The 26,509-nt window shown below is 36.9% G+C and overlaps 2 protein-coding genes across 8 annotated transcripts in view; one reads left to right on the forward strand and one right to left on the reverse strand.

Annotated features, from left to right (window-relative positions):
* FBXL13 (F-box and leucine rich repeat protein 13) overlaps nt 1-26,509 on the forward strand; it is a 192,116-nt gene that overhangs the window by 81,643 nt on the left and 83,964 nt on the right. The window contains exons 10-11 of the mRNA XM_082399421.1: nt 8,665-8,717; nt 11,914-12,014. Coding sequence (XP_082255547.1) covers nt 8,665-8,717; nt 11,914-12,014 — 154 coding nt within the window. The remainder of the gene's footprint in view (nt 1-8,664; nt 8,718-11,913; nt 12,015-26,509) is intronic.
* Nucleotides 1-26,509, reverse strand: part of LRRC17 (leucine rich repeat containing 17) — a 170,871-nt gene that overhangs the window by 76,869 nt on the left and 67,493 nt on the right. For 6 of the 7 annotated variants that reach the window (XM_082399403.1, XM_082399401.1, XM_082399400.1 and 3 more), the window contains exon 2: nt 4,459-5,363. In XM_082399403.1, coding sequence (XP_082255529.1) covers nt 4,459-5,227 — 769 coding nt within the window. In that variant the 5' untranslated portion in view covers nt 5,228-5,363. Of the gene's footprint in view, nt 1-4,458; nt 5,364-12,418; nt 12,499-26,509 lie in introns of those variants that run through there. The other variant, XM_082399398.1, reaches the window with a different exon arrangement.

The following is a 26,509-nucleotide window of genomic DNA, read 5'->3' on the forward strand; positions in this document are numbered from 1 at the left end:
GGGCTGTAGGTCTTCCTTGCCACCAGAGTTAGTATCTCCTAGGTCCTGGAAAACAGCCTATTTATCAGTACTTGCTTGCTGAACCCGCATCTGCTGGGCTGGACATGAGGGTGAATGACAGAGACCTCCCGAGCAACCACTGTAGGACAAGCTAAAGCGGGTTAACCACAAATAAATGGGTAGAAAAAAATGTTTATGAGAACACCCTGAAACCCAGCTTAAGCAATGTGGCTGACCTGTGGAAGAGGAATATGAACTGCAGAACCAACTTTGGCATTGTTACCGGCAGACTTGAGTAAAAATAGGATCCACAAGTAATACCAGGAAATGCAAACCAAAGCCTTTACTAGTAGGCTTAGAAAAACATGGAAAAATCTTATTTGTTGTATTGATGAGTAAAAACGCTTCTTTAGTTTTTAACCTTAAACCTGAATGAGAAATGCAAATGTTGATGTGAAGTATGTTTGTCTTTGATAAAGATTACACAAATACAAATTTCCCCAGACCAGAAGTCAAATTTGGTCAATGCCCCCATTTCTAGACCAGGCACCACACGGTTATTTGCTGCTATCTGAGATTTTTGGTAAACCTTCAACAAATATCATATTTACTTGATTATCACCCCTGACAAGCACTGCCTCTCCCCCAACCAAACCTTGCTGATTTTGAGGAGGAAATTGGGAAATTTTTTCCATGTAATTTCTCATTTAGTAGGCTACCTTGATTGTCAGCAATGTCAGAACTACTCTGAAGGCTTGGTAGTGGTAGGTAAAGAGATATATAAATGGCCCTGTGTATTGCAAATAAAAGATTCTTAATTATTGTTCAAACTAATGGTGAAATTATCTTCAGAGGCAGCTGGGAGTAATTTATGGTCATAATTCTCCCCAGCCCTAATCTTAGAAGTAAAATAAATCCTTAAAATGGTAAATTATTCTGGTAAATGTGAAGCTAAAAAGCAGTTTTAAAATTCTCTCATGTATTTTTGGCAAATCCATCCATCTCAATATGGCATAAACATGGCTTTCAACTAATCTCACATTTATTCCCTTTGAAAGACTAAGTTTTGTTGGCAAAGTGCCTGTCACCCAGTGAATAAAGCTATTGTTTCTTTTTCTTGCTGTCAGATGTTTAAGGCAAAAATAGTGATCTTTGAGGTCTATGTGGTCAAATTGGCATGTATTAGGTACCCTACACACACCATCTGACTCATCATCTGTCAGCTGGGAAAGGCACAACTAACTCCCGAGTTAAGGGAATCTGTATTCGGGTTCCTTGAGTGTGATCACGTATATGATGAATTGTACAGAGCCTAAGACGAGGGTTCTATACTGGAAGGAAGCACCCAGAAGGCTTTTATTTATTCTTCTTGGTTAATAGGCATACCCAGAATCTTGAAGGAAGAGAGGACAGTGCATGGTGGCCAACGGCTTGGGAACTGCTTAGGGATTGCCTATGTGACCTTCGAAGGGCAACTTAACTTCTCTACTCCTCAACTTCTTCCTTCCTAAAATGAGGATAATACTAGTATTTCTTTTAAGGTTGTGAGGAGTAAATGACAATGCATGAAACTGCTATGTCTTAGGCACACAGAGCATTTAGATGGCAGCTCTCATTAATATCACTGCTAGTTCCACTCTTGATGGCATGTTTTAGGCTTCTTTAGATCCTACATAGTGTCCAACATGTGAGCACAATCAAAAGTATTACTACCCTCTGGCAGGGAGTTAGAGATGAACACTGCTGAACATTTATTCTCAGTATTTGACATTTATTATCTAGTTATAGAATGGGATAAGGAAAACTACAATGGATAAAATTCAGTGTCATACTTGAGTTCCAGCCATGATTTTAACTTCTATGTATTTTTATAAGTTGCTTAAATTACTGCTTTGTAAGACCAAAGAAAGCAGCTCAATTATTATCATCAATCTAAAGAACATGGCCCTGTGCCAGGCAGTATCAAAGGGAATTTAATAGAGAAGACCTTTGACTTTAAACTTATGGGAATCAACAATATATCAAAAGATGAAAATTGTCAGCTGAATCAATAGACTGATATCAACCATAGTGAATGATTTATATTGATGATATTAAAAGACACAACTACCCTTCATTTTATAATCTAAAAAGTATAGGCTCTGATTTATGTCATCATTAACAAGTGGAGGAACTTGAGTTGTCCTTTAGGGTTAGTATATATGTACTAACTGTGCATGTCATATAAACTTTATTTATACCGTTTTCCAGTAAATCATGTGTTTTTTTTTTTTTTTTTTTTTAAATCATGTGTTTTTAAAGCATGAGGAATGAATTTATGGGGCATATCTGGAAGGCTGTGTTTAGACAACAATAAGTTGAGGAAGGAAAGCAATAAAAAATATATTTGTATTTTTATAAGTTGATTTTTGCCAAGAAAAAAGAGAAAAATATCATGGAAAAAAAGACAAAGGCAGGAATAGGCTCACTGGAGAGGGAATGGCCAAAGAGTAGAAAAGCAGTAAAAAAGAAAGCTATTTCCTACTATGTTATCTTTTCTTAAATTACAGTGTGGTATAGCTGTAGAAATCTTCAATTTTGTGTTGATAGCATTTTTCTCACATAATTAATGAGCTTAACTCTACTATTTTCTCTTTGTCACCTGATGCAGCAAGTGCAAATTAACTTTAGCTTGAGGATAGAACCTTAGCGATATCAAGTAGTTTTTCTAACTCAAGTCTAGGAATAGTAGCTTTGTATTAGTTTTTAAAATATATAATTCAAGTTTTTAAGCATCACAAAGGAAATCCTAGTAAAACATGCTCTTTGGCATGAAGCACCAAGTACCCACCGTTAACCGTGTTAGGAAAATTCTACCCAATCTGGCTACAGAGAAACTTCATGTACTGACTTTTCTGGAATTCTTTAATGCTTTCTTTGTTCCAGCTGCTTGTTTGAACATGGTTAGATGAATTCTGGATGCCAGCAGGCTCAGGTGGACCAAGTTTCAAATCTTAGTTTTGCTGCTTACCTGTGAGACCTTGAGCTAGTGACTGAACCTCCCTTAGCCTCATTTTCCTCAACCGTAGATGGGGATACTATCAATACTACCTTGCTGGCAGCTGTAGACAGCATGTGTGTGGAATACCTGGAGCATAGTAGGTTCTCAATTAATGAGCGCTTTCTCTCAAACTCAGAGGATCCCACAACGGCATCTCCCAGGTTACGATACTGTAATTGCTCTACTCTAGCATCAACGATATATAATTCACAGAGTGTCATAGTAAGCAAACCTTTTGGTGTCATGTAGTCGTGGTGTGATCTAACCAGGTGCCACCTTCCACGGTCAGAGAGAGGGAGCAAGTCTTGAGCATGAGTTCGTTGATAAATGAACAAATTTATTCCTGCTTCTTCAAAGTCCACAGATTCCTGCCTATGGTTTCCTTGAGAGGAGCCAGAGTCTCCATGTTTCTCTTAACCTTTCCTTTCTGTTCTTAAAACAAACCCTCCTAAAATAACTGGAAGGAATGATACCATGCTCTATATGACCCTAATTCAGTGACATCTGTCTTTAATTTAATATTACATATAAGTTATTAACCCATGCCAGAAATGAAACAGACACTCAAATGCCTTGTTGTCCTAGGGTAGATTAGCGGTGCCCAGACCACACTTTGAGAATGTCTTCACTAACATGTCAAGAGCCTTACTGAAATCTCCCATCTGTTTTCTTATTTCATGAATTTGTCCTGTATGCACAAATCCCACACACTACTAGCCCAAGACTGTGTGCGATGTAAAAGCCAGTAATGATTTGCAGAAAGTAATATTCTAGAAAGCTATTCTTAGTCTCATAGTTCTTGGATTAATACTTTCAACTTAGTTTTTTTTCAATATTTTTATGTTTTATTTTGGATAATTGGGGAACAATTAAGATACAGGATGTTAGCAAGTGTTTTTGAAAACCTTGAGACTAAATTATAAGAACTACAGACACACCATCACCACAGCCCACTTGGCTTCCTTCTCGTGGTGTTCTCACCTGTCCTGCTTTGCACATGGTTTTCCTTGAGGTTATTATCTCCCCACAGATGCATACCATGTTTTGAATTTAATTGGTGTAAATCAGGTTATATGGACAGCATTGGCACTTGATTTCATACCCACTGGTTTACCTACATAAGTTAAATTACATTGGATTTAAGATTAAAGAAACTTCTTACAGCCACAGCTTGTGATGAGCAAATAAGAGTAGGACCCAAATGGCTGCCCCTCCTGAGCATACCTCCTACCCTCCTCTAATGTTCCCCAAATCACTAACCACCCTGAGCTCGGAGTAATTTCCATTGTCATTGGGGAAAGATTTCTGGTGGAAATGCTCCCAAAATTCTAAGTCATGGTGGGGGATGCAGAGATTCCTAAGATTCAAAAAGCATTTTTAATCATCCATGAAAATGAAAAAGTAAGAAACTTACAAACCTTTTCTTTTGCAGTCCAGTGTTCGTATGGGAAACACGTAGTTGTGGCAAAGAGAAGAGTCCACCTCGGGCTTGATGACTGGGGGTTTCCCTGACACTTGGGGTTTCGGATCCAATTGTTCCTTTTCTTCTTCATTACATAACTGTTCAGATTTTATCTGCCTCAGTTTTTTATTTTTTAGTCCTTGTGGGCTTTCACACTTGGCGTAGTTCCCCAAATTCCGGTTCCTTGGAATCTGCAACATTGAAATAAGCGTTTCCATCTCACAAGTACAATGCCAGGGATTGTCATAAAGACGCAGGTAGCTCAGGAGAGGTGTGTAAATGAACACTTCCTCTGTCAAGACTTTGATCTGGTTGTGCTGCAGTAAGAGAGTGGTAAGTTTATTTAAACCAAAGAAAGCCTCACTCTCAATTTTGGAGATCTCATTCTGTTGCAGATCCAAGCTTTTCAGCTTTTTAAACTTGGAAAACATGTTGTTCTTCAGTACGCGGATTTTGTTTCTTGCTAATAGCATGTGCAGTAAATCCTGAGGCCAGCCGGGCAGCACATAAACTAGTTTTCTCTCTTGACAATCTAAGTATTTCTCATGAAGATATGTGTACACTTCACAGGGGAGGCCTGGAGCGTAGCGTTTGACCAGGCTGGAGCCTTTCCGGCTCCCACCAGCCCGGCTGTGATTCACTCGGTTTCTCGCACCGCCAGGGCTTCCTTTGCGCTCAGCGGCTTTACAAAAGAAGAGCAGGATTAAGATGGTAACCACGCGCATCCTGACATCCAGCTGGCCCCAATTACTTGGTGTGACAGGTGGAACAATGAAAGTATTCCTTTGAAATCCAAGTTTGGGTAATCTTAACTAATGCAGTTCAGGAACAATGAGACCCAGCTGAGGTACGGTGGAGTCCCTAGATTGCAGGAGGAAAAAATATTTAGAGACCATCGTGAGCACCGCAACTGACAAATAATAGCAAGTTTTCAAGTTACTTTTATGTTTAAGCAAAGGCATTCCGTTAATAAAGGCACATGCAGAAGAGTGGTGTAGAAGGCGCCACACCCTCCTACTTGCCTGGTTTGGTGGCTAAATGTTTGGGCCCTGAGTGTGAATCAAGACTCTTCTACTTGCTGAACTGTGTGACCTCAGGCTAATTATTTAACCTCATCTCCAGCATCTGTAAAGTGGGACTGAGGATACCCCTAGTATTGTTGGGAAGATGAAACAGGCTCATGTGCATCAGACAATTCACAGTGCCTGATCCAGGGGAAGTACTCCACACTGTTAGGACTTAGCATTATGAAAACTGAAACTGGATTCAAGAAATTAAAGGGATTCTCCTTACAGCTTTAAGATGTGCAAATAAGAGTAGAACTCCAATGAATGTTCTCCTGAGCTTATTTTTTTCTTTCCTTTACTGTCTCCCAATCACCAATCATGTTGAATGTGGGCTCCAGAAATGCTCAGGGTAAACGGCAACTGTCCTTGTCATTTCCTGCACACCTTGGCTCAAATGTCACCTTCTCAGCAAAACCTTCTCTGATTGCTCTATTTAAACATAGTACCCCTTCCCACTCGCTGGTCGCCCTCTACTCCGTTTCTGGTTTTATTTCTCTCCAGGGCACGTATCACCATCTGTTATTTCTGTTATAAGATATTTTGCTTCTTTTGTTTATTGTCCTTCTCCCCCAACTAGGATGTAAACTTCCTAAGGGCAGGAATTTTTCCCTATTTTGTTCACTGCTGTATTTCCAGCACCTATAGAGTTTCTAGCACATAGCAGATTCTTGATAAATATTTGTTGAATTGCATGAATTCAGGTAACTACTCTATAAAAATATTAATAATCTCATAAATTTAGTTATTATATTTTTTGGTATCTATTTTTCCCTTAAGTATTACTGATGACTTCCAAGAGCTGCACATTTTTTTTTAAAACATCTTTACTGGAGTATAATTGCTTTACAATGGTGTGTTAGTTTCTGCTGTATCACAAAGTGAATCAGCTATACATATACATCTATCCCCAGATCTCCTCCCTCTTGCGTCTCCCTCCCACCCTCCCTATCCCACCCCTCTAGGTGGTCACAAAGCACCGAGCTGATCTCCCTGTGCTATGCGGCTGCTTCCCACTAGCTATCTATTTTACATTTGGTAGTATATATAAGTCCATGCCACTCTCTCACTTCACCCCAGCTTACCCTTCCCCCCTCCCCCTGTCCTCAAGTCCATTCTCTATGTCTGTGTCTTTATTCCTGTCCTGTCCTTAGGTGCTTCAGAACCTTTTTTTTTTTTTTAGATTCCATATATATGTGTTAGCATACGGTATTTGTTTTTCTCTTTCTGACTTACTTCACTCTGTATGACAGACTCTAGGTCCATCCACCTCACTACAAATAACTCAATTTCGTTTCTTTTTATGGCTGAGTAATGTTCCATTGTATATATGTGCTACATCTTCTTTATCCATTCATCTGTCAATGGACACTTAGGTTGCTTCCATGTCCTGGCTATTGTAAATAGTGCTGCAATGAACACTGTGGTACATGTCTCTTTTTGAATTATGGTTTTCTCAGGGTATATGCCCAGGAGTGGGACTGCTAGGTCGTATGGTAGTTCTATTTTTAGTTTTTTAAGGAACCTCCATACTGTTTTCCATAATGGCTGTATCAATTTACATTCCCACCAACAGTGCAAGAGGGTTCCCTTTCCTCCACACCCTCTCCAGCATTTATTGTTTGTAGATTTTTTGATGATGGCCATTCTGACCATTGTGAGGTGATACCTCATTGTAGTTTTGATTTGCATTTCTCTAATGATTAGTGATGTTGAGCATCCTTTCATGTGTCTGTTGGCAATCTGTATATCTTCTTTGGAGAAATGTCTATTTAGGTCTTCTGCCCATTTTTGGATTGGGTTGTGTTTTTTTTGACGTGGAGCTGCATGAGCTGCTGCTGCTTGTATATTTTGGAGATTAATCCTTTGTCAGTTGCTTCGTTTGCAAATATTTTCTCCCATTCTGAGGGTTGTCTTGTTTATGGTTTCCTTTGCTGTCAAGAGCTGTACATTTTTAAGAATTGTTTTCATCTTTAAAATTCTGAAATTGGTTTTGGTTTGCACTTATTACTTAGGACATAGCCCATTCTTGGCAGAGACAGAAATATTCAAAATGGATTTATAATTAATAACATTTCTGTTGTTATTGTCATGGGGGTCTTTGGTTATAACTGGCAGATATGTTTCCTATTCATTGTAGCAGTGTGAATGCCAGGATCACCCCCTTACCTGGAGTTTTCCTGCTTGTACAGGTCTTCTCCATCTAGAATGCCTTTCCCCTTCTTTGCTCCAAGCATTCCTCCCATTCACTGTTTTGTGTCCCCTCCCCTCACTGCTTCTCTTCTGTCTCAGATTTGGAGTTTTACTTACTGTTAGTCTAGACCCAGAGAGCTGATTGTGTAACACAAGTCTTGTTTCCCCTGCCAGATCACAAGCTGTGCAGGTGTCTCTGGTTCCAGAACTAATCAGGCACTTGACCTTTCTGACTCTCCACATCTCAATCTGCAACTCATTGTAAACTGTATGTAAATCTAACCTAAAATATAAATATTTTGTTAATTACTATGCATGATGAATTATTCATTATATTCATGCTTAATTATTTCTGGGGAGGAAGTGTGCTGATGTCTGCAACTTACTTTAAAATGCATAAAAAATTAAGATGGATTGAGGGCCAGAGAGATGGATGTACAGGTGGATATGTGATAAAGCAAATATAGTAAAACATAAATTGTAGAATATGGGTGGGTGATGAGTACATTCACTGTACAATTCTTCAATTCTCTCAACTTTTTTGTATGTTTGAATGTTAAAAGGAAAACCCCTCAAATTAACAAAAATGTCATGCCACAAAAAAGACAGGTTTTCTTCAAGTGCTTCAAAGTTGAAAGCTCTAAGTATATACAGTTTCTTACCAAAACAGTAGTTTTCTCTTTCCCCCTTCCTTCTTTAATCCTCAAACAATAATAAACATGTGTGTACTTTTTAAAGCCAAAATAAATCATTTTTTCTGGGGAAAGGAAGCCATATACTTGGACCAAGTTATTTGCCAGGGTTTTGGTTTGTTTTCTAATGAATACGCAGCAGTGAATGTAGGATGGAAAAATTTTAAACATTTGTAATATGGTGTTTAATAATGTGTAACTTGTTTGATTTAGGCCTCTGTAGAAACTTGCAAGAGCTGAATGTCTCTGACTGTCCAACACTCACAGTGAGTATAAGAAGCTTATTTTACTGTTGTTTATATAGATTCAGACTTGCTCCACTGGAGCACTAATACACAGAGATTCTGCCAAAATACATGCCTGTGTGCTCATTTAGGATTAAATATGGAGAAAAGCAAACTATGTTAAACACTGGCAAGAAATTTTATCCAACTTATATAATGCTCTTATTATTCCTGTAGATATGTCCAAGGTTGGAGTCTCTGGAAAGTGGAAACTATTCAACAATTACACAAAAATGAACTATATTTACGTTTAAGGCCATGTGTGTATGAGACAGAAAAAATTGGGCCCCAGCAGAGACAGTAGGCTCAAGTTATAAGTCTTCATGGCTATCACTGTGGCGCCAAAGAGGATGGAAATGAACATGTAACTCTAGCCAACTCCTTCCTGGTCCCTGTCTCCAGGCTTTCCTCTACTTCCAATCTGTCTTACACCCTGTGGACACAGAATATTCCTTCTTAAAGGCAGATCTGACCACTTCACTACCATGTGCCATCATTTATACACACACTTATCATCTACACTATTGGAGAGAGTCAAAGCTCTTTAACATTACTGTACCTTGGAGACCCTCGGTGGTCTTGTCTCTGCCTCCCTTTCCAGCCTCATCTTCTTATAAATCCTGCATGTACATTAAGTTTCAGCAGCCACAAGCTGCTATGCTTTCTTTCCTGCATGCACCAAGCTCCTCTTGCTGTTTTGCCTTTGCTCCGGCTGTGCTCTTTGCTTGGAGATGGGAGGGAAAAGAATGAACAGCCTGATTGCTTCCCCCTCCTCATTAAGCACCAGCTCCAGGATGAAGTCCATGCCCCTTGGCACAGGTGGAAAGACTTCGTGAATTGGCTCCTCCTTGCTACCTACCCAGCCTCATCATTAACAGTTCTTTCTTTCAGATCTCTACTCGATTTCATTCTTTCTGTGGATATTTTTAGCACCTATTATGTTAAAGATATATTTATCTTTATATATAAAGATATATAGGGAACTTATATGTTATAAAATAGAGGTTTTAAAGGGAATTTAAGATGAATTAAGTTTCAGTTCTTGCCCTCAGGGAGCTTTAGTTCTCACTTGAATAAAAGATCATATTCTTTAATTTTGCTTTCTAATAGGAAAGTCAAAACAATTCCATCTGTGTTGAATTTGTGAACATCAAAGTCTTTTCCAGTTTTAGAGTTTAATAATGTACAGGGCTGATAACTTTATCCAGCTACATTTTACTATTGTCTTTCCCTTTGAGACAAAGACTGAGAGACAGGCTTACATTTAAGGAGTTGAGTAACATTCATTCAAAAAGCTTTGATTTCTAAGAAGCTTGCCTTATGAATATATTACATCCGGAAAGATTTGAGTGCATCATGGACAAATTCATAGACCATCCTGCAATGTAGACACCGAAACAATTTTTGCATTTATGTGCTCAAGTACTTGGGGATTGAAATTTGAGCTCTTTTAAATATTGAGAACAAAATTCCTTCGAACTTCCTCCTCATCTCAAAGGGAAAATCAGATTATTCTATGTTACGTAACGCCTACTTCATCTTCCTCTTGCTGGCTCCCATATATTTTCATCTGTGTGGCTACCTCTCTAGGGTGTAAACCAGCTTTCTATCTTCCTCCTTGTCCCATTTCATTTGCATTTTTGCCAGAGTCTTCCACCAGGTGCGCAATCACTTTGACGGTTGATTGGCACCATGAACATTTTTGAAGATAGATTCTTTGTATTGAACTATAATGCCACACATGATGTTTGTTCTCTCCATTCCTGCTGGGAAAAAGTGTACTGTATCCTTTTTAATCTGTACATGTATATCCAAATCCTACATTTTGGTGGTGGAGTGTCTAGAAAAATTGCTGGTATCTTGAATGCAGTGGCAAGAGTACAGTGTTTATTGAAAGCCCTGCACTTGTTCTCATGCGTCATTGGCACATAGAACCTTCCAACAACAGAACTACAGTTTTACAACTTAAAAAAAAACCCTTCTCTTCTCTTTAAGGTGTGGTTTGCTTCCCCTGTAAATCAACCAATTCTTATCCCATGTGCAAGATGCTCTGACCTACAGGATTTGGTTATTTTAATATTCATGATTCCAGGAAGTAGCTAGGAACAGAATGTTAGGCATTGATGGTCCTGCTGAAAGTAAACCTTTGCCATCCTTAGTGGCGTTCGGGGCAGCCATATTGACCATGCAGAATTCTTCCCCGAACCTGATCTCCTAGCCCAGTGCCAGTTTACCTCTTCCTGCAAAGGCCTATTCTTCCAGGACAATGTACCACAAATATTTAAAACTAGCAGACCTCTTCAGTGTTCCTGGGGAGACTCATAAATCATTAAATAAAGACAAACCTGCTGCTACTCATTCTAGAACATTTTATAAATAGTTACCAATACAAGAAGCAGCACCATTGCAATCAAAGCTTGAAACACATCTGTCTCGCAAATGTTAATTTAGGGCTCATGCTTGAAATCACTCTGTTTTTCTGTCTTTCTCATGTTGCAGTCATACTGTTCTCTTGTACTGGATTTCAGCTCTCTGGGAGAGGGTTGCCTGAATCTTTGATATTCTCCCCTACAGTACCCCCTACATTGAATTTCATGTCCAACACTTACACAGCCTATATTTTGCTTCAGGACATCTCAAACTTACCATAAATTTGGTGCAAGTCTGTTTAGCTGTTTTAATATCTTCAGTAACAGAACCACAGAAACTTAGTCACACACACACACCTCTATATAAATATACATGTGTAAATATGGACTCACTTTTTAATGAAGTCCAGCTGAAAGAGTTTCATCCTGTCTTTCAGAATGATTTTAGTAAATTTAAAAATGGATCCATTTTTAATCATTTTCATGTATCTAACGAGTCAAGAGTGTTTGACACTTTGACACGAGCTCAAAGGGTTGAACTGGCAAGGGTTCAGATTTTAATCAAGTGTCATTGTGATGGAATGGGACTTTATTTCCAAAGAAAGGGAACGGGAGGGAGTAATGAACCTTCAAGCAAGCAAAGCCATCACCTTCTACTTAATTTGATTTATAAATAATAACAAAGACTATGAAGAGACCAAGACTTGCATATACTTTTTTGGAGCAGGGAGTGAGATAATAGAGAGATAATGGGGAAATAGCAAAGCCTGTTAGACTTTGATAAGATTCTTCCCTGTGTTTTCATGCAGGATGAATCAATGAGATACATCTCTGAGAGCTGTCCTGGAGTCCTGTATCTCAATCTATCTAACACAACTATCACCAACAGGACGATGCGACTCCTGCCGAGGTAATGCTTGTGTTATTTGTATTACACTGAAAATAGTTAGGCTCCTCTGGGCTCTCACTTGCGCTAGTATTCCCCAAAGGCAGTGATCCTTTTACTAACACCCCACCACCTTGGTACCCCTATTCTGATAACAGGACTGCTTTCCAGTCCCCAAGCTAGTGCCTATCCTCTCCCTCCTTAGCCTTGCCTTGGCCGGTATTTGGGGGTCACTCTTGTAGCAGTTTGCCCAGTAGCTTGAGTTAGGCTCTGCCTATCTCTTTCTGGTTCTCGTTCCTGGGCTTTGGAGCCTGACCCATCAATCCCAGACCAGTGTTTGGACTTCTCTACAACAGAACCCCAATATCCTGCCTCCTTAGACCCTGAGCACTGCAGAGCCAGGTTCGCTGTTGCCATGCTCTGGTTACCTGTTGGGACCCCCATCACCTCCAGGAAACCTGATGCTTGCGGTTTTTTTGATCTATGGACGGTTGACAAGCCAGCACTTCTTTGGAGAAGAAGGGAAAGAAGAATATAAGACATCACTAAGAGTTGACAGAATATTCAATTTTATCAAAAATTTACGTCATTCAATTATTCTTTATTTTCACCAAGGAAAGACTAATCAGGAAGAGTATATGCTCATATTGCGAGAGATTCAAAACAGCTTTCAAACTACTGTGAAAGAATGAACCATTTTTGAGAATGTAGCTTTTTTGAGATCCTTCAAAAAATAACAGTGAGGCATTTAGAGAAGCTTAAACAGAGAAAATTATAAGTGGTAATTTTCCTTATCTTTTCTCTCTAACCATTTTCTGGAAATATGCAAGACTAAAAAAAGGTGGTAACATATTTGCTTTATCTCATTAATTGACTTTCCATATTCTAGTCAGTCAAATCTATCAAACATTTCCTTTGAAATTTCTCGTGAGTCTTTTAAAAAATAGTGTTTTCCTCCTTCCAGGCATTTGATATACATTTATTTTTTTTTCTTGTATGATTTGTTTTTATTTAAATTTATAATCAACCTAGAATTAATTCTGGTAGATAAATGAAGCAGTGATCTAACAGGTTCATCAAACTATGACTTGTGCAGCCCAAAGCCTGTTTTTGTGCAGTCCATGAGCTAAGAATATGTTTTTTTCACATCAAGAGTTGTTAAACTCTTGGGGATAGCGGGGCAGGGCAGGGGAGGGGGAGAGATAAATTACGAGTTTGGGATTAACATATACACACTACTATATATAAAACAGATGAACAACAAGGACCTACTGTATAGCACAGGGAACCCTATTCAATATCTTGTGATAACCTATAATGGAAAAGAATCTGAAAGAGAATATATATATGTATACTTGTATGTATAACTGAATCACTTTGCTGTACACCGAAACTAACACATTATAAATTAACTATACTTCAGTAATTAAAAAAAAAGAGTTGTTAAATAACTAACCAATTATTCCAGCATCATTTATTGAATAAAACTTTTCTCAAGTGATGTGTGATACCTCTTTATATATCTAAAATTTTTATATAGGTAGTACATACTAAAAACTCATCACCTTCTAATGTTTTTGTACATGTTACTATTATCTATGTTCTAGAGGTTATGTCCACTGTATCTGTATGGTTAAAATACTACGGCACTGTGCATCTCTTCCCAACTCCATGTTCAGTGACCTCTCATTGGTAGCTTAGAACCAGCCAAAATGGGAGTGTTCTGTACCATGAAAAATGCCATACGATACAAATTAGGGTTTGATTTATTTTTTTGTTGATTGTTTAGACTGGAGAAGACAAGATAGCAGATTAAACGTGTGTCATGTCTGCAACCTACAGAATGGGAGAAAATATTTGCAAACGATGTGACTGACAAGGGCTTAGTTTCCAAAATATACAAACAGCTCATACAAGTCAACAACAAAAAAACAAACAACCCAATCCCAAAACGGGCAGAAGACCTAAATAGACATTTCTCCAAAGAAGAAATACAGACGGCCAATAGGCACATGAAAAGATGCTCAACATCGCTAATTATTACAGAAATGCAAATCAAAACTACAATGAGGTACCACCTCACACCAGTCAGAATGGCCATCATTAAAAAGTCTACCAATAACAAATGCTGGAGAGGGTGTGGAAAAAAGGGAACCTTCCTACACTGCTGGTGAGAGTGTAAGTTGGTGCAGCCACTGTGGAAAACATTATGGAGGTTCCTCAGAAAACTAAAAACAGAATTACCATATGATCCAACAATCCCATTCCTGGGCATATATTCAGAGAAAACTATAATTCAAAAAGATACATGCACCCCTATGTTCATAGCAGCACTATTCACAATAGCCAAGACATGGAAACAACCTAAACGTCCATTGACAGATGAATGGTTAAAGAAGATACATAATACAATGGAATACTACTCAGCCATAAAAGAGAATGAAATAAAGCCATTTGCAGCAACATGGATGCAACTAGAGATTATCACACTAAGTGAAGTAAGTCAGAAAGAGAAAGACAAATACCATATGATATCACTTATATGTGGAATCTAAAATATGACACAAATGAAACTATCTATGAAACAGAAACGAATCACGGACATAGAGAACAGACTTGTGGTTGCCAAGGGGGCAGGGGGTCGGGGGAGGGATGGAGTGGGAGGTTGGGGTTAGCAGATGTAAGCTTTTATGTATAGAATGGATAAGCAACAAGGTCCTACCGTATAGCACAGAGAACTATATTCAATATCCTATGATAAACCATAATAGAAAAGAATATTAACAAAGAATGTATATATATGTATAACTGAATCACTTTGCTGTACAGCAGAAATTAACACAACATTGTAAATCAACTATACTTCAATAAAAAATATTGAAAAAAATTATGTCATGTCTGTAGCTGCAACATTATGAATAGCACAAAAAAGTTGAGGAAATATCTTTTCCGTACTTGAAAACTGTCACATCATTGATGGATGAGTGAAATCTGGACATAAATCTTTTTGGTTTTACTTTTGTCTTACCCATTAATATAAATAAAAATATTCATATTGGAATTATACCCCTTCCTCAAGCTTTTGAACTTTATTTTTATTTTTTGGTTAAAAAAAAGAAATACATCAGAGTGACCAATTTTATTTTTCCTTTGTGTGCACATAGGAGAAGACAAAAGTACTAGCTATATTTATGAGTTAGGCAAAAGTCAATGAATGAAAAGAAAGCATTTTGTGAGAATGAACTGACTATATGAAATTAGCAATAAACAGTATTGTGTATGTTATTATTTGTAAGTTGTGTGCTGTACATCTTTTATATATGTAAAATAGTTAATGTAAAATAGTAAGATGTGGGCTTCCCTGGTCACGCAGTGGTTAAGAATCCGCCTGCCAGTGCAGGGGACACGGGTTCAAGCCCTAGTCCGGGAAGATCCCACATGCTGCAGAGCAACTAAGCCCGTGAGCCACAACTACTGAGCCTGCGCTCTAGACCCCACAAGCCACAACTACTGAGCCCACATGCTACAACTACTGAAGCCTGCGCACCTAGAGTCCGTGCTCTGCAACAAGAGAAGCCACTGCAATAAGCCTGCGCACCACAACAAAGACCCAACTCAGCCAAAAATAAATAAAATAAAATAAATAAATTTATTTAAGAAAATAGTAAGATGTACAAATTTACAGTAAACATATATACATTTATATGCATACATGTTTTTGAAGAACCAGCTGTTAGATATTTACCAGTATGTCAATAATTAAAGGTAAAATAAGTTGGGAACGAATCCATATTTTTACAATATTTAGTCTCCCTATCAGGAACATAGTATACTTCTAAAATTTTTCTTTCAAATGTTCTTAAATGTCTCAAAATTTTGTTTTATTCATATGGATAGTCTGTGGTGTCTTTTTCATTGCCATTGTGAATAGTATCCTTTCTGATTATGATTTCTCATTTTATTTTCTAAATGGTTACTTTTGGACTTGGGCATGATGTACATGTATCTTTTTAAACTTTTCATTTATATGATTTAATTGATTTCTTTCCTTTTAAAATAAAAAATAGAGCTATGAAATTACTTCTAAAGAACAACTTTGGCAAAGCTTATAAGATTTGATAAATATTGTTCTCGTTTTCTAAACAAACTGTTGTATATTTGATTACCTCTTTGACCTAATAATTATTTAGAAGAGGATTTTTGGTTTCAAATTGTTGAAGTTTCTTAATTAAGCTTATGTTTTTAATTCTAGTTTTTTACACTGTGGTCAAGAAATGTGGACTGAATTATTTCTACTTTTTGAAATTGATTGAGATTTCTTGGTGGACTAGTTTATATAATCAATTTCAGTAAATCATCCATGAATGTTTAAAACAAGAGAGTTTCTTTCAGAGAACATTTCTAGGTGTATATGCACATATATGTATAAATTCTCGATATGTCAAAGATAAGTGATATATTAGTTGCCTATTATGATAAAGCTTCTATTAATTTATTTTTGTTATTTTACACATAAAGATTAATAAGTAGTATGTTTCATTATAGATTGTAGCATTTGTTCACATAAAATTATATTTTTTATCCTGGTTGATATTTCTTTGCCTTAAATTCTTTTTAATCTGTTATTTATACAGTCACCTTTGGTTTCTTTTGTGGTTTTGTGTAATAACTTTATGTATACCCACATTTTTAACCTTTGTGTTGCTGTATTTTAGGTTTATCTTTTACATGCAGCACATAGTTAACTTCTATTTTTAAAAATGTCAATCTCTTTGCCTTTTTAAGAGGGAAGTTTAAAAGACTAATATTTCTTGTCAAAACTGAGTGTATGGTCTTATTTTTATCATCTTGCTTTATGTTTTAGATTTTTTTATTTTTTATGTTACTGCACTGTACTCATCTTTTCTGCCTTTTGCTATAAAAAGTGTTATTTCTATAATCTGAATGCATTTCAAAGATATATGCATATTCTCTTGTGTATTCTAACTAGTGGATATTTGTATGTTTTTTAAAAACATGCTTTAACATGCATTTCTCTAATTATCAAAGTCATGATGAAACAGTAACTTTGGCTCCCCCTGTGTTAGGTAAGAGATCTGATACACTTTAATTCTCCCTTGAACTTGACATTCTTCTACTTCCACTCACCTATATGTAAATACCTATTAATTGTGATTTTTGTTAATCATTTAACTTTCCTTTTAATGTTGATTTTTGGTGTTTGAACTCAACATTGTAATCATATTTATAATGATTATGTAGTCCTAACTCTAGTTTTATCATTCATTGATGGTTCATTTGTTCCACAATTTCCTTATTCTTTAATTTTGATTTTGATGCACCCTATGATGACTGGAAATATAGTTTTAAAAACTCTTTATCTGGAAAGATGTGCAAGTATTAGATTTTCAATCATTACTTTCTGAAGATGACTTTCTATTGTCTTGGAGGATGAACAACAAATTCTCTTGGTGTATGGTTCTTGAATCATGTCCCTTACTCTATCCTTAAAACCCTACAAATGTTGCTACATAATCTTTACTATTTCAAGTTAAAGAGAAGTCTAAAGCCAGCCTGATTTTTCTCTTCCTTTGTTGGTAACGTATTTTTTTCTGCCAAGATGCTGGCATGAACTTCCTTTTCTCTGAGAAATTAAAAACATCTTCCAAACTTAACTGTGTTCTTTCAATTAACTTTTCCTGGAACATAGTAAACCTTTTGAACATTAAAACTTAGATTCTTCTCAGCCACGGAAGGTGTTTTTCTCTTCCTTCCTTTTTTTTTAAATAAATGTATTTATTTATTTACTTTTGGCTGCGTTGGGTCTTCATTGCTGCGCGTAGGCTTCCTCTAGTTGTGGCGAGCGGGGGCTACTCGTCGTCGCGGTGCGTGGGCTTCTCATTGTGGTGGCTTCTCTTGTTGCAGAGCACAGGCTCTAGGTGCGTGGGCTTCAGTAGTTGTGGCACACGGGCTCAGTAGTTGTGGCTCGCGGGCTTAGTTGCTCCACAGCATGTGGGATCTTCCTGGACCAGAGCTCGAACCCGTGTCCCCTGAACTGGCAGGCGGATTCTTTTTTTTTTTTTTTTTTTTCCACACACGCACACTGTATTTTATTTTTACAAGAGATAAATCGACTGACACCAAGCATTGTACATGGATGACCACAACAAAAGCAACAATGATTGCAATTACGAAACATGAAACACACTCATACTATGTCATAATATTGACATTCAGTCCAGTAATCCTCCACTGTAACAGCTCCTTTACTTTGCAGTGAAAATTGATTTGTATATTCTTTGCCTCTGAGTCCTTGTGGAATTTTTTTTTTTTTTTTAAATTCAGACAGAAAGTCACAAAAATTATACTCATCCTCATCAGTTCACTCAGTCCCATGTAATTAATTTTTTTTTTCATCTTGATCTTTTGTTAGCACTTTTATGAGTTCATCAGTTTTTCATTAGAGTTCTGAAAATGCTTATTCATTCAGTTCAGCAGTACAGTCCGTTACCAGAAACCTGTACTTGTCAGAGTCTTTTCCATGTATTTCTTGAAGATGAAACCCTTTTATAGGAACATATTTGCAAAATCATCAGAGTACACCCAGAACTGTCTGTAAATGACAAAAGACTTAAAAATGACCACGGTTAAAGATTTGATGACAGTTCATAATAATGCAGTTGACAAGAAAATTAGTTATTTCTGAGATATACATTTTAAAGTAATAACTAGGATTATTACTTATAACATTATACCAGAACATATAAGATTTTTAGAAATTTCATGTAATGTCTGAAACATTTATATTAACATATTTCCATACATATTTCCATACAAGTACAAATATAAGATTTTTAGAAATTTCATGTAATGTCTGAAACATTTATATTAACATATTTCCATACATATTTCCATACAAATACAAGATTTTTAGAAATTTCATGTAATGTCTGAAACATTTATATTAACATATTTCCATACAAATAACCCAATGAAAGTTTAGTATTAGTTGTTTTGTTTGTTTTTTTATACTGCAGGTTCTTATTAGGCATCAGTTTTATACACATCAGTGTATACATGTCAATCCCAATCGCCCAATTCAGCACACCACCATCCCCACCCCGCCGCAGTTTTCCCCCCTTGGTGTCCATATGTCCATTCTCTACATCTGTGTCTCAACTTCTGCCCTGCAAACTGGCTCATCTGTACCATTTTTCTAGGTTCCGCATACATGCATTAATATACGATATTTGTTTTTCTCTTTCTGACTTACTTCACTCTGTATGACAGTCTCTAGATCCATCCACGTCTCAACAAATGACTCAATTTCGTTCCTTTTTATGGCTGAGTAATATTCCATTGTATATATGTACCACATCTTCTTTATCCATTCGTCTGTTGATGGGCATTTAGGTTCCTTCCATGACCTGGCTATTGTAAATAGTGCTGCAATGAACATTCGGGTGCATGTGTCTTTTTGAATTACGGTTTTCTCTGGGTATATGCCCAGTAGTGGGATTGCTGGGTCATATGGTAATTCTATTTTTAGTTTTTTAAGGAACCTCCATATTGTTCTCCATAGTGGCTGTATCAATTTACATTCCCACCAACAGTGCAAGAGGGTTCCCTTTTCACCACACCCTCTCCAGCATTTGTTGTTTGTAGATTTTCTGATGATGCCCATTCTAACAGGAGTGAGGTGATACCTCATTGTAGTTTTGATTTGCATTTCTCTAATAATTAGTGATGTTGCGCATCTTTTCATGTGCTTCGTGGCCGTCTGTATGTCTTCTTTGGAGAAATGTCTATTTAGGTCTTCTGACCATTTTTGGATTGGGGTGTTTGTTTCTTTGATATTGAGCTGAATGAGCTGTTTATATATTTTGGAGATTAATCCTTTGTCCGTTGATTCGTTTGCAAATATTTTCTCCCATTCTGAGGGTTGTCTTTTGGTCTTGTTTATGGTTTCCTTTGCTGTGCAAAAGCTTTGAAGTTTCATTAGGTCCCACTTGTTTATTTTTGTTTTTATTTCCATTACTCTAGGAGGTGGATCAAAAAAGATCTTGCTGTGATTTATGTCAAAGAGTGTTCTTCCTATGTTTTCCTCTAAGAGTTTTATAGTGTCCAGTCTTATATTTAGGTCTCTACTCCATTTTGAGTTTATTTTTGTGTATGGTGTTAGGGAGTATTCTAATTTCATTCTTTTACATGTAGCTGTCCAGTTTTCCCAGCACCACTTATTGAAGAGACTGTCTTTTCTCCATTGTATATCTTTGCCTCCTTTGTCATAGATTAGTTGACCATAGGTGCGTGGGTTAATCTCTGGGCTTTCTATCTCGTTCCATTGATCTATGTTTCTGTTTTTGTGCCAGTACCATATTGTCTTGATTACTGTAGCTTTGTAGTATAGTCTGAAGTCAGGGAGTCTGATTCCTCCAGCTCCATTTTTTTGCCTCAAGACTGCTTTGCCTATTCGGGGTCTTTTGTGTCTCCATACAAATTTTAAGATGATTTGTTCTAGCTCCGTAAAAAATGCCATTGGTAATTTGATAGGGATTGCAATGAATCTGTAGATTGCTTTGGGTAGTATACTCATTTTCACAATGTTGATTCTTCCAATCCAAGAACATGGTATATCTCTCCATCTGTTGGTATCATCTTTAATTTCTTCCATCAGTGTCTTATAGTTTTCTGCATACAGGTCTTTTGTCTCCCTAGGTAGGTTTATTCCTAGGTATTTTATTCTTTTTGTTGCAATGGTAAATGGGAGTGTTTCCATAATTTCTCTTTCAGATTTTTCATCGTTAGTGTATAGGAATGCAAGAGATTTCTGTGCATTAATTTTGTATCCTGGCAGGCGGATTCTTAACCACTGCACCACCAGGGAAGGCCTCTTTTGTTTTTTTTCTATTAATTAAACTAAAGTCTTTATACAAATTTCATCAAGTTTCCCACTCATGTCCTTTTATTTTTGCTCTAGGATCCAATGTAGGGTTCCATATTGCATTCAGTTGTCATTTCTCCTTAGTCTCCTCAAATCTGTGCCAGTCCTCAGTAGTTCCTTGTATTTCATGACCTCGACACTTGAAGAATATGGTTTAGTTATTTATTTTATATAATGTCCCTCAATTTGGGTTTATCTGATGGATATTTTTCTTTTTAAATGCTTCTATTCCATTTGTTCAGGTTTTATCTTAAGAATCCCCTTTTATTTTTAGATCGCTTTTTATTCTTGTCCTTCAAAGCTGTCATCTTCTCTCTCATCATTTTTATTTCTGTATACATTTTCTCAGCATACTGCATTCTCTATATCAGTAGTTCTGAAAGTGTGTTCCAAGGACAGCAGTGTCCCGATAAATGTTTAATAACTGGCTGGGGTAGGGAGTAAAGGTGTGTTTTGATTTGTAGGATTTATTGATTTCTGTGATATAAATAATTCCATCATGGCCAATTTTAAGCTACCAACATGATGCCACTGAATGTGGAATTGGGAAGAGATGCTAACAATTTGTTCTCATGGGCTGGTACAAGCCAGCTCCAGAAGCACCACTGTGGAGGGCCCCTGACCGTTTCAGGAATTCTGCAGGATTCTTTGTCCTGCAATGTAGAACATCACTCAGTACTTTTCTTTAGACATTTCATATTAAGATATATATGTGATGAATATATGTGCATGTATGAATGTGTGTGTTTATATAGAGAGAGAGAATATATGTGCATGTGTGTATGTATGTATGTGTGTATGTATCTATAGATAGAAAGAGAGTGGGGGGGTGAAGAGGGAAGAGAGAGAAATATATATATTAAAAAATCCATAAATCCATATGTGAAAATCTGAACTCTCAAAGTAGATGATTTGGGAGTAGCATATATCACAGTACAAATTATTTTTTTAACTTAAAACATCTCTTCCAACCATAGTTTGAGATAAACTTTTCTCCTAGGAAATTTAAAATAACACTACAGCTCTGCATAATTTTTTAAGGACGTTTATTTTACAAATGAAGCTATACCTTTAGTGGGCAACAGATAGAAAAATAGGACCCAAAATGAGAATTCTGTTTTGATTTTAACTTCTAGTTCTTGCTATTGAGACAACACTTAGGATAAAACTACTTGATACTGATGTTTTTTGCCGTATGAAAAAAATGTACACTGACTTTCTTATCTATAATAAAAATACGTTTCATAACGATTCTCTATTTTTGCTCTGCTTTCTATTGTTTCAAACATGCTTGGGTATGCAAAAGCATTTTTTAAGCTGTAAATAACCAGAGATGTGTTATTTGTTGCTGTTCTCATTCTCTCTCTGGTGTCTTTAGTATTTCTTTCCAAAGAAAAATGTAATTTGTTTGCCTTTCTTAGCAACAGTGATTTGCCAGTTTTTTATTTCAATATTTTTCCTCACTTCTTTGGGGACTTGCTCAGTTTTCTAAAGTTGAAAATGAGGGCTGCCCACAGCTCATGCCCATTCCAAAACATTTTTTGCTTTTAAATATTTCCTGAATTAAACCCTCTCCATTTATTCCCATTGCCACAATCTAGGTGGCACTCTCAGCACCTCATTTGGTGCAGCAACCTGATGGTTCACTCTTGGTCTCTCTTCCCTTCAATATGCTCTGCCTTATGCTGCAAGACGTATCATCCTGAACTTAGTCTTATCACGTCTTTGACATCCTTAAGGTCTAGACTCTTCCCTTACTGTCCTTTAACATTATCTGATCAAACTTACCTGCCTAGGTTTTCCAAGGGAAGCCCTTAACTCTGGTCATCTGACTGCTACATGCTTCTCTTTCTCTACAGCTGGAATGCCTTTCTCTTCTCTCTGCTAATCCACAAACTTTACACCTCAAGTCACACCGTCTACCAGAACTCCACAGTGATTTCTCCTTTTCCTGAGTTCTAATAGCAACATTCATTCACTTATTCACCATGTATTGATCAACTGCTATTTGCAAGGCATTCTGGGCACACAGTGGTGAGTAAAGCTATTATGATCTTTGCTCCTTAATGGAGCCTTGTATGTTATAGTAGCATGGTGTCTAATTATTTTTCACATAGATGAATCAACCCTTCAGTTGGCTTGGAAACTTCTTATTGACAGGCACTCTAGTGTTATATAGCCTCACCAGTGCTCACTGGAGTAGGGTAGACAGAGTAACCTGTTGCCTTGACCAGACATCCTTAGGGTTTACCCTGTAAATAGGAGGTCAAGTCACTGCATTTGGATTTTCTGCAGGAATTCTATTAAACAAAACTGCCTCTATGAGACTAAGCCCAATACTCAACTCAAAAGAATCCACATGCAAATCCTCTCTTTTCCAGACTGGGCCTTGTCTTGGTGATTTTTCAGAGAAATTTTAATTTAAATACATAATTCTACATTCCTTCTAGTAACAACTACCTCAGGTATTGAAGATGTAACACAGAGGGCCTCAATTCTTTAATGAAAAAAAGACCAAAGAAAGGAGAAAAAATGATCTCTGTAGTTTCTGTAAGAACTGTGATTTCTTAAAGATTATAGTAACAGTAGAAAAATAAATAAATCACAAAGAGAAACCCCCACAAACATAAGAAACAGTTATCAAATAATTAGGAAAAAAGATAAACCAGTCTGAAAACACTGTCTCAAAGTGGAATTAGATTGTCAAGTCGTCTCTGGATTGGAAAAATGATGAACCAGATCTTACTCACGTAAGGGACACATTTTTTGCCAAAATTCAGGATAAAAAGTAGCAATATTGCATAAAATTTGCCAAGTGTGATTTCACTGTCAACTGATATTTTTCTCATCCCCAGAAGCTCTAAGTCTGCAGCACTGTAAATCCCTAGAAAGGCCAACAGGGCCACTCACGATTTGTACTTTGCTTTCAAACCGACGGTTCCCATGAGGTTCCACTTTGAAGAGAGACATCTAAAGATTTTTAATCTGGGAGTCATTTAGTTTAATTAACAGCCTCTTTTGCCAAACTCAAGGTTCTTAACCTGGGGTCAGTGGATCCTCCAAGGAGACCATGAATGGAAATCAGGGGTTCCATGAATCTTGATAGGAGAAAAAAAATCTCTATTTTCACTAAGCTCTAACTGAAATATAGTTTAAAAAAAAATCAGAGAAGTATTAGCAGCCCCTGGGACTCTTTCACCCATATAAATCACAGTTATTTTATCATCAAAAATATTTTCTTATAGTTGTTACAAATATTTCAAAATATAATTGGTACTCACCACTGCTTCAAAATCATGGTAATTATTAGACCTGCCACTAGATCTTGTTCTTTAATATGTTAATAAAGAAGCATATATATTATTATTCCACTCATTTGGCTTTTAAAAAATATTTTGATGATATCTTTCAATATAATTGGCTGACTTTTTAATTGTATTTTATTGTATACACTAAAAACATTATGTTGATAATACAACATTATAAAGCAACTATACTCCAATAAAAAAAAAAAAAACATTATGCTGACAAAGGGGCCATAGATCCATAGGTATCTATTAAGAACTCCTTGCTCAATTCTCATTTTTGGTATTTGTTAACTGACCACATGCACTTAAAGAAATTGAACAATAGGCTTGGACCAGATTTGAATATATTTGAATATGCATGATTTCATAAGTAACAGTTTCATTATTATATCTAAAGAAAGACTGACTGATATACAGAGCTTAGAAATAGGTTAGGAAGAACAGTGTTCAAATGAGTGGGCAACACATGGGAGGAACAGAAACTACACCAGAGGCTATCAATCTCGCTAGAGTTGACAGATTACATATGGTATTACCACCATGACCAAAATGAGGGTATAGATGGAATATGAGGCCCCCCCAAACTCTTAGTATCAGTTGTATGCACCACTCTTGTCAGGTGAGTACTTATTCCATTCAATGGAAGGAAGATAGTACAAACTTCATAAGAATAATTCATATGTAATTATTATTTGAGGTAGTAGTAGCAACAATAACAATATATATATTTAAAGGTTCTACCATATCCCTGCTAATATTTATCATCAAAGATCACCCTCATTATAATACTATTACATCTATGTGCTTATGTAATTGTCACATCTCTAAGAGGAAAGAGCAGATAGGATTACATCCATGTTACAGATGAGTAAACTGAGGTTCAGGAAAGCTGGAGGCCCCACAGTTGGTGAGGGTTAAAAAAAAATAAAAAAGATAATGTTAAAATCTCCACTTAACAGATGCGGAAACAATCTCTGAGAGGTTAGGAGAAGTTGCAGTAAGTGTCAGGACTGGGATTCAAATCCAATTTCGTCAGATTCCAAACCCTTGTGTATTTTCCATCGTGTCATGCTGCCTGCCTCACTATTCCTTTCTCCAAATTAGAGAGCTAAAGGGTTGTTAGGAATGACAACCCCCAAGAAAATTGTACTTACTCAGCTGAATCACAAGGGTATGCTTCAGGGAGAGGAAGATCGAGCATTTCCAAAACTTTGGCAATGCTCTTAGTTAACTCAAGGGCCCCAGGAGAAGGGAAGTGTCTTCGGGATGTTAGTGCTCCTTTCTCCTTCAGAAGCCTGTCCACCCAGCCACTGGGGAATCCAGAAGGCTTCCCTCTCCGTTCTCCTGAATCTCATGGACACAGCCATTACCAGAGGGAAATGTGTTTTCTGAGTCAAATAATTTGCTACGGAATGTGAATCATATCATATAGTTGTGTTTTTTCAGATTTGGGAAATAAATCTGATTAAAGGTCAAAGCTTGCATATCTAATTTCCCATTTATGTGAAGGTAAACTTTATTAGTCATTTGTGGGCTTTTGAGGGACAGAGAGGAGTCTTCTTCCTACTTTTCATTCTTTGCTTTCTAATTTGCTGTTAAACCATTGCAGATCACAAACCAAAAGCACGTTTTTAATTCCATTGCAAGAGCAGGCAGTAGTGGGAATTCTTGCACTTTTAAAAAATGCCAGGCTTAGGAGGGCTTTGAAAATCGTCCAGAACGTCCTCAAACTGTGAGCCCTTGCACAGTAGTACAGACTCGTCCTGAAGACCCTCTTTTTTTTCTGGAAGCTCTCATTTTGGTCACGGTGGTAATGCCATATTTAATCTGTTTCAACTCCAGTGAGATTGATAGCCTCTGATTGTAGTTTTTATTCCTCTCACATGTTGCCCACTCATTTGCAGACTGTTCTTAACCCATTTTTAAGCTCTGTATATCAATGTCTTTCTTTATCCATAATAATGAAACTGTTACATACAAAATCATGCATTGTTACCAAAAAAATCTATTTTTTTCAAGCCATTTGCTTACCATGTCCATTTTAAGAGCCTGTTATGTTCAACTTTGCCTCCTTTCTGCCCCAAATCCTAACTCTCATGTAACAGTTAATCACCACTTAAATGTTTACAAAGGGTTTGTCCTCCTAGACATTTTGCATGTTATTTTGGTGCTCCAAAGATAAAACCTAAATGCAACAATAACACAAACTCTGAAACTGCTTTCAAACACCAACTTCCAAACAATAGGAATGCACAAATCTCCCCCAC

Source organism: Balaenoptera borealis, assembly GCF_965194805.1.
Source record: "Balaenoptera borealis genome assembly, chromosome: 7".
Classification (NCBI taxonomy): domain Eukaryota; kingdom Metazoa; phylum Chordata; class Mammalia; order Artiodactyla; family Balaenopteridae; genus Balaenoptera; species Balaenoptera borealis.